This window comes from Vigna umbellata, unplaced genomic scaffold (assembly GCF_029865625.1).
Source record: "Vigna umbellata cultivar VRB3 unplaced genomic scaffold, Vumbellata_1.0 scaffold_705, whole genome shotgun sequence".
In the NCBI taxonomy this organism is placed as follows: Eukaryota; Viridiplantae; Streptophyta; class Magnoliopsida; order Fabales; family Fabaceae; genus Vigna; species Vigna umbellata.
In genome coordinates this window covers 33,222-42,466 of record NW_028274472.1, presented here as the reverse complement: position 1 = coordinate 42,466, position 9,245 = coordinate 33,222, and the positions used below count along the sequence as shown (strand labels likewise).

General features: G+C 32.8%; 1 protein-coding gene across 1 annotated transcript; it reads left to right on the top strand.

The window, feature by feature from the left end:
- The first annotated feature begins 5,980 nt into the window (after positions 1-5,980).
- Positions 5,981-8,062, top strand: LOC124835998 (uncharacterized). The gene is made up of 7 exons (XM_088102740.1): positions 5,981-6,073; positions 6,203-6,354; positions 6,460-6,590; positions 6,743-6,960; positions 7,095-7,301; positions 7,459-7,539; positions 7,622-8,062. The coding sequence occupies exons 1-7, from the start codon at positions 6,039-6,041 to the stop codon at positions 7,863-7,865; spliced, it is 1,068 nt and encodes a 355-aa protein (XP_087958866.1). The 5' UTR covers positions 5,981-6,038; the 3' UTR covers positions 7,866-8,062.
- Positions 8,063-9,245: the final 1,183 nt, after the last annotated feature.

Sequence of the window (9,245 nt, the reverse complement as noted above, 5' to 3'; positions counted from 1 at the left end):
AATCTTTACACATTGTTAGTCTAACTAAAAGACTCAAAAAACAATCTTTATATACATTTCTTAATCATCTAACCCATTCTTCTGAAACACATTACTATTGATTTCTCAACTCACTTCATATTTTAAAATATATTTATATTTATTGATACGGATTTTAACCATTTTAGAAAAGTTGTAGAAAGGTATAACAATATTGTTGAGGTTTTAGAAGAAACAGAATAATTTATTTATAAACGCTAATTAATAGCAGGAATTGTGACTATTATTATTATTAAAATAATCACATGAAAAAAAATATTTATTTCAAACGGAGATATTTTTCACGAAATATAAAACAAACATTATTATAATAATAATAATAATAATAATAATTATATATTATTATTATTATATTATTATTATTATTATTATTGTTATTATAGAAATAGATATAAGGTTAGGTCCGAAAAGTAAATGAAGAAAATATTAAAATTGCCGCATTAATGATTTAGAAGATTTATTGACACCTTTTTAAGCAAGGCATGACCTAATTTCGAACATCTTAACTTTTGTGTCCCAACATGCACCAAACTAGTTTTTTGGCGGTTTTTAGTTTTCGCTAATTGAAAAACAATTAATTGTTAAATAATATATTACTATTTTAATTATATATTTTTACAGCATAAAATAAAATAATAATATATATTATTATACAATTAAAATGAGTTATAAGGTGAGTGTTTTTTCATCGATTTTAAACACGGTGTATAACTTAACTAAGTATTATTTTTTTTTAAGTTAAATATTTTATTAATAAATGCTCTGTAATAATTTATTTTATAAAGAGACACTGGACTGTTGGGAAAAGTGCTTATAAAAGACCTTAAATAAAAATAAGAAATAGTAAAAACTGAATTATACATATATAAATGGAACATAGAAGGATCTCCCCTGAAAATGACTTTCAAAGATTCTAGACTGTAGTGAAGATAAAAAGGCAAAAGTCTATTAAATCAATTCTTTTGGGCTCTCATTATCTTGACATTCTTTCGTAGAAGTCATGTCAAATAACATTTTTTTTCCTAATTAAAAATAAATATCTAATAATTTTCATTCTAAACTAATTATAATTTTATTTTCATTTTAAGTAATAATATAATGACACATATTTATATTTATTTGACACAAATTAAAAATAAAATAAAATAATTATAAAAAAATTGTATTTGAAAATAAGTCAAAATTTAAAAAATAAATATAAAAAGTTTATGTCTGTAAAACATATTTCTCATTATTTTACTTTTTATTTAGAAAGAACTTACATAAATTATTGTAAAAGTTAAAGATAAATTATGAATATAGAAACAAGACGAATGATCACTAGTGCAGGAAAATAACAACGGTTGTTTTTTATAATACACTTTGGTTTTCAAACCGAAACCTATACTAACGAGGTAATAATGTGAGAGACTTTTGACCTCGGTTCCAACCGAGGTAATATCTCAATGGATACTACTTCAGTTCTTCTGCACTAGAAGTAGTTTGGAAGAAAGAAAAAGGAGGAGAGGGATTATTACCTGAGTTCAACCGAGATAATAATGTGGGTCTGTGGCAGTGGTTCAAGCTAAAACTGTTGTCAAAGCCCTTTATTATTTTTTAAATAAATCATGTGCACCCTATGGCACCGATTGTGGTTGAATCGAGGCCATAGATAGACTTTCTACATTGGTTTTGGCCACAACCGAGACCTATTCTCTTGGAATATTTTTAATAGCATGTCTGTTTTTGTGATATCCACTATCACAAAAACATACCGGCATAAAAAACACAATATATACAACACAGAATCAATATTTACGACACATAATGTTTAAAGCATAATGTACAAAGTCTAATGACTATAAAACAACATGTGATAATGTATTTTAAATCCTAATAACTATGAACTATTGTATAATCTAATTAAATGTTTTGCAAGTGTCTTCCTTAGGAATGTTAGTGGCTTCTCAGAAAGTGGAGTACGAGTCTTGAATCTTTACACAAGACACATGATATTAATTAGTCTATATGAATTCCAAATGATGGATAAAATCAAAATTCATTAAATTTAAATATTACCATTTCCCTACCACTTCTAATATGGGCATGAATAGTGTGTGTCATCCAATACATTACGTAGTATCCATACTCATATGACCTACTTTGTTTGTGACACTACAATATATCATCACAGTTGTAAAAAGTTAGTGAAAATCATTAAAATAAAACAACTATAAGAAAGTATGGCTTTAACACATGTCAAACCTTGAGAACCAACCATGCAAGCTTTTTACCGTTAGCAGGTGATCTCCCAGACAACATCATATGTACTACAATGGAACTTTTAAAAACAAAAGGCTTTAGCATTCATTTATATAACAAAGAAAGTCCAAAAATTGAGGTTCTTACCAATCAACTACTTGTTTGAGATATTTGGGAGGAGACTTATGCAATGAACAGAACCACACAACATAGCTCTTTGGTATGGAAAGAATAAGTAGTTGCTAATGGCGCCCAAAATTGATAATAACTTAATATATTAAAATCACAGATGATACTTTGAAGTTAACAAACTCCAGTTACCCATATATATAAGGGATAAAGAGTATCTCATTCTCACTTCCAAATCTACTAGTGAGGTATGTCTGGATGTCATCAAATTTATTTGCTTCGTGAGTGACTTGGGGATGAATGAACCCATGGACATCACTATACCCCAAGTTGTTACTAACACCAAACATATACCTGAAATCAAAAATTATATTTTATATAAGTATACTTGATATATAAATCAATTTTATCTATATAATTGCTCATAGACTTACATCATCCATAACTGAATTAATGTAATATTCAACTGTTCTCTTTCCGACACAAGCTCCTTGACATCTTGACTATGCAGTTATATTGGGACCTTAGAGCCTCTCCCAAATACATTAGGATCATATTCAACCTTCATAGGCTCATTTCCAGTGATGTCAAAAAGTTGGTGCAATGCACCAAGAGAATCGTCCTTAGATAAATGAATCTTCTCTTGTCCATGCGTCTCTTGTTACATGGAAAAATGTGATAAGTTTCGACATAAATAATATGTAAACTTTAAAATTAAGAAGTGTAAAGTAAGAGTCCATAGCAGGGGTCAGAAATAGAACCAACCAAGTGTTTAGACCAAGCGATAAAAGAATGGAATGCTTGTGCCACAGTGAAAATCTCATATGTGGGCAGAGGAACTTAGGCATCTAGTATGATAATATCATCTACTAAGACCTTAACCTCATCCTCTGATAGCTCCATATCATGAACAATAGTCGCTGCCTGAACACTGTTCCACGAGCTACCAGCATCGTCCATGTACCATCTAAAACATATAGCAGACATGGACTAGCATCGTCCATGTCGTCCCGTGGGACGACTGATGCTAAACAACTTCCTTTCCCGCTTCTCCCTGTCACAGTAAATTGTAGATTATACAAATAATAAATTATTCAACAAATTTTTTTACTAATTTTACTTGTGGGAGGCACAACATGATCCTGTACAAAGGATGGCTGCGGGCGCATCCTATAACTCTCAAACTACTATAGGAATTGACACATAACTCTGTCAGTCATTTTTTTAGTGACTTCATCATACAATTTCGCCCTAAGCTTTTTTGAGATCTCTTACTTTAGTCGTTGTTCATAATCTTCGTTGTATGTATATGAAGTCTGATGCAAAGAACTCCCAAAATAATCTTTAATGCCCACTCCAATACCAGCAACATGCACTCGTCCAGGGTGCTCATGTCGTCCAATTGTAGTGGTAAGAATATCCTAGCAATCCTCAACACGCACATTGTCTCACACACATGAGCTTTGGCAAAAAATTTTGCGCCAACATCACGGATCATGTCCTCTAATTTGTCTTCATCCAGTCGATTTTCTTCCATGGTGGAATCAATAACATTTTCAGTTTGGGAGGCAGTCAAAAGTGTATTTCTTCGTCGTGCCATCTCCGTGTTGTATAGCATTATAGGAAACCATCACAGATAAGATGTTCCCTAATCTGGGTTGCGTTCGACTTTCTCTCATTCAAACAGTTGATACAAGGACATCTAAATTTCACTTCATCATCTCTTCTACACTTATTAAGTTGCACAAATTGTATAAATTCTTCTACCCCTCTCTCGTACTCAGCACTAATGCATGGTAAATTAATCCAGTTTCGATCCATACATAAATATTCTAAAAAATTACAATCATACAATCATACAATTATACGATATATTCAACATACAATTAATTCAATCATACAATCATACAATTAATAAGCATTCAAATGATCAATTCAAACATTCAAGCATACATAATTGTTCATATTCAACATACAAAAAAATTAAAAATTAACAAAAGAAAATTAATAAACAGAATAATAGGAACGTGGGAGTGTGAAAAACCACTCAACAATGGAGAAGATGCGACAACCCGCATTTTGAAACGGAACAAATTTCAAAGCAAAAACACAATATCTACAAAAAAATACAACAAAACATGAGTGATCATCCGAAACAATAAAAAACGCATCAAACCAACCCAAAAACGCAAAAAAAAAAAAGCGAAAAAACTCCAACGACCAAAGTCCAATTTGATTGGATACAAATGATAAAAAGTGAGGAAGGAAGTCGTTCTACAGTGACAACAGCGATGCAACAGTGGTGTAAGGAAACAAGGAGAAAGCTAGCGACGACATAAGGAAGAAGAAGAAGTTGCAGAGTGAAATCGCTAGAGAAGAAGGAACTGTTCGCGTTTTCGAGGAATTTTAACCCTAGACAAGGGATACTACCTCGGTTCTACAAAGAACTGAAGCAGTAGGGGATATACTACCTCGGTTCTACAAAGAACCGAAGCCTAAAGTTCAAAAAAAAATTGAAATTTAATTTAAGTAGCATTTTTGAAATTTTAATCAACCATATTACCTCGGTTAAGCGCCAAACTGAAGCAGATGGGATTTATTACCTCGATTCTCAAAAAAATGGTCCCAAATCCAATAAAAAATATATATTTTAATTAATTTTCAAAGTCAAGAAATCTGATCATTACAACTGACAACAGGTCTATCGCCTCGGTCGATTGTAAGAGGAACCGAGGCCATAAATCCCTCTTAGAAAAGTCTGTCACTTCAAACGATAGAGTGCTGAGGGGGATTGTCAATGGGGCAAAGGGTTTTTGGGCTCGGTTTTGAGAACAACCAATGCCAAAACCCCTCCACAGAGATTTTGTCAAGCTATAGATAGGATTATTAGTTGGAGCAGCCTCGGTTCTGTGAACAATCGAGGCCAAAACCCTTGTACTAATATTTTTTTAGATGAAAAGTCTTTTGTTAGAAAGTTTCGCAGACTTTATGGCCTAGGTTGCCTTCATAACCGTGATCGTATATACCTTATAGCTTCGGTTGAGATAGAATTGAGGTATATAAATAAGCGAAAATTTCAAAAATACCACCGCACCAACTTATGTTTTGGTTTCTGATCAACCTAAGCACAATAGGTGCTTTAGTATTTTCTTTTTACTAGTGGATTATTCTCCGGATGAAAAGAAACTAGAGAAGCATGTGGCCAGTGATGAGAGAGAAGGTGTGTGTTTATGGATAAGGGTTTGAGAACATTCATTGGTTGGTTTCCAAACAAAGAAATTCATACACTAAAGCAACGCGAGAGCCAAAGTCAATGAAAGAAACAACAAGAATGGACCCAACCCAAGAATCTGGAACTTACATAGATCATTAGGAATGGAAGAATGCTATACCCTACCATAAACTCTGCTGCAAGGTTGAGGAGAGGAAGCAAGCATGGTCAAAGATAAAGAAAAAGTAAAAGGGGAATCCCAAATTAATATACTGAATAATTCTTTGGGAATTGTCCGTTTATGCAAGTTGGGGCAATTCTTACCTGTACCCTTTCTCTATAAATATCATTCCCCTCCACCTTTGACCTCAACTTCAACTCTTTCTTAACAAATATACATACATCACTATAAACAATCATGGATTGCAGAATAGAGAGTACAGAAACTCACAGGTTTTGTTTCTGACATCCATGCACAAGCACACACATCATGTATACAAGGCTGCATGAGCATCTTAACTCTCTTAATTCATAGTTAGCAGACACATGGATATGTGTAATATGTAGCTTTTCTTACTGTAGGAATAAGTGTGCAGCATGCTTCAGACAGTTCAACAAACTGGAGCACCTTGTGGAGCACATGAGGATCTCGTATCATTCAGTTCATGAGCCAACCTGTGGCATTTGCAGGAAACACTGCAGGTCATTTGAGTCTCTAAGGGAACATCTCATAGGTAATGATAATCTTTCTTAATAACTATTTTGAATACACGGAGTAGATAATTATCTATTGATTGATGATCATTGTGAATTTTTTGAGACTCGATCTGCTTTTCCAGGTCCATTGCCAAAGCAGGAATGCAGAGATATATTTGCCTATAGAGGGTGCAAGTTTTGCTTGAAAGTGTTTGACAGCCCTAATTCTCGCAGGATTCACCAAGAAAAATGCCAACACTCTGGAACAAATGCTGTACAACTTTTGACTTTGAACTTCCTGTTACATGATAAAAATATGTGCAGTTAATACATAAAAACATGAACTGTGTATTTTTTTTTTTTATTAATATTAAAAATTGGAATTATTCATTGGGAATTTGTAACTTTTGGTGCACATTATTACAGGGAATAATTGGTCGCTTTTCAAACTTAGGACTTCGTGATAATTTGGCCATTAGTGGTGGAGCAAGAGGACCACAAGTAGTTGCATTAGCATGTAAAATGGTTGGAGGTGGCAGTGATGGCTCACTCGATCTCTGTGGAAGAGTGTGCTTAACCGATGAGCATGAGAACATCATATTCCATTCTTATGTGAAGCCACCAATTCCTGTCACAAACTACAGGTTGGACAATTAATCTTCCGAGTCTAACATATATATATATATATATATATATATATATATATATATATATATATATATATATATATATATATATATAGCTGGTGTGGTGAATGGAGCTACTTATTCATTGACAGGTATGAGACAACAGGCATTAGACCAGAATACCTGAGGGATGCAATGCCAGTGAGACAAGTTCAAAGGAGGATTCAAGATTTTCTTTGCAACGGTGAACCTATGTGGACAATTCGGGCAAGAGGAGGAAGAGCAAGGATTCTTGTGGGCCATGGTTTGGATCATGACCTTGAATGTCTGCAAATAGAATATCGAACAGAAAAGATAAGGTAAATCATTCAATCTAAAATTTAGGTTGTCTATCATACACATCTTAGTCAAATATTCTCTTCAGAAAAATACTTTGTATAGAACAAGCACATATGTTTACTACTTTAATACTCTCTTATTCAATTATTGACTTAAAAGTCCTTATTGAATAATCAGGGACACTGCAAAATACCCTCCTCTGATGAAAACGAGCAAGCTCAGCAACTCACTCAAGTACTTAACGCAAACATATCTTGGGCAAGTATCTTTTACAATTTTCTTACACAAGAGGCAATTTTTATGGAAAGTTTGAAGAATTTGGGCACATATATATATGCAGGTATGACATTCAAGTTGGAATTCAGGATCCTTATGATGACAGTGTGGCAACTATGAGGCTCTACATGAGAATGAGATCCCAACTACACAGAACACAGGATTACCCTTTGGTTTCTGACCCCCAGAACAGGAACAATTTTGCTTCGTGGAGGCAAAGTGAGCTTGAAAGAATGACTCCTGAACAGATGCTGGAAATATCAAGATCTGACTACTATTGCTGGTGCTTCGATTCCTTGTATCCCTGAATATGAGGAATTGGTGAATGCAATATACATCAGTAACTACTAAAAGTAAAAATAAAGTGCACCAAAGAGTTCTACCTTTCTACTACAGTTAATAATACGCCATTTAAGCAAAAGCTAGCCTTACACTGCTGTCATAGCACTGGCACCTATATTGTAATAATACTTTATTAATACAAAGAATAATAGAGCTTTCAGTACGGGTGCCTTCTATTTAGTTTTGAGTGCTTCTCTCAGGTTACTCTTCTAACATCTCTACGTAATAATATAAAAACTAGACATTCTCCAGCTATATATACTATGATCAACAGCTACCTCCAATTCCAAAAATTCAGTGAAATGTTTTCTCTCTTTTTTTCTCAATCAAGAATTCCTATTTAGTTGTGTTTTTCAAAGTTTAAGAGATCATTAACTACTTGGTTTATTAAAAAAAATAAGATTAGAACTATAAGAAATCTTCTAAAATTTTTTTTCCAATAGAAGCTAAATAACACTTAAAAGGAAAATTATTACATGTTCTTGCAAAATTGAATATATTTTCCAAAGTTACTTTCTACTTCTACAAACTTTTCCCTGTACTCTATTTGTTCTCCAAGTCTCCTTCGTAAAAAAATCCAATAATCAAGTTAGTACTTGGTTAAAAATTCAGGTCAAATATGAATTAAATACAAAAAGTGAAGTTAAACTATAATTAAAATACTATTTATAGGTTTACCTTAAAGCTTTCAAAACGGGTCACCCAATCTGACCCGACCCATCACGGATTGGTCACTTAATGAGACCCAACCCGGTTCATTTATTAGCGAGTCAAAAAAATTCGAACTCGGTTCAACTCATTACGGGTTGGTGGATAAACGTTTTGATTCACTGACTCACTTAATTACAATTTTTTTTAAAATAAAAAAATTACAAACTTTTTATAATTCAAATCTAAACAAATTTCACTTCCAAATTCCACTCTCAACATGGGTATTTAATTAATTTTGAAAATAAAGAACTTAAATAATTTTTTCAAGCAAAAACAAAACAATAAATATTTTTTTATAAAATTAAATTTTAATAAAATAAAATTAGATAAGTGGGTTGGTGGGTCAACTCGGTCCACCACGGGTTCAATCCGCATGAACCAGGTTTAAATGAGACGGATTAAAATCTGACTCGCATAAAGAAAATACAATTTTTTCAAATCCAACCCGGCTTAAACCCGTAAAGGACCGGATTAGTCCGAGAGTTGTGACTTATTTTGATAACTCTAGTTTACCTCATTGATTATGGATCTCACTATTGAACCAGTGACTAGTTTACCTGAGAGAAAATAAAATAGTTTTTAGCTAAATTATTTAACAAAAAATGTCCTCAACATTGTTGACAAAGTAGATGCAG

What these genes read in the sequence shown, in the direction of transcription:
- LOC124835998 (XM_088102740.1), top strand. Translation starts at nt 6,039, where the DNA reads ATGGATTGCAGAATAGAGAGTACAGAAACTCACAG. An exon ending in AACACTCTGGAACAAATGCT is followed by an intron (nt 6,591 to 6,742) that starts GTACAACTTTTG and finishes ACATTATTACAG; the next exon opens with GGAATAATTGGTCGCTTTTC. An exon ending in TTAACGCAAACATATCTTGG is followed by an intron (nt 7,540 to 7,621) that starts GCAAGTATCTTT and finishes ATATATATGCAG; the next exon opens with GTATGACATTCAAGTTGGAA.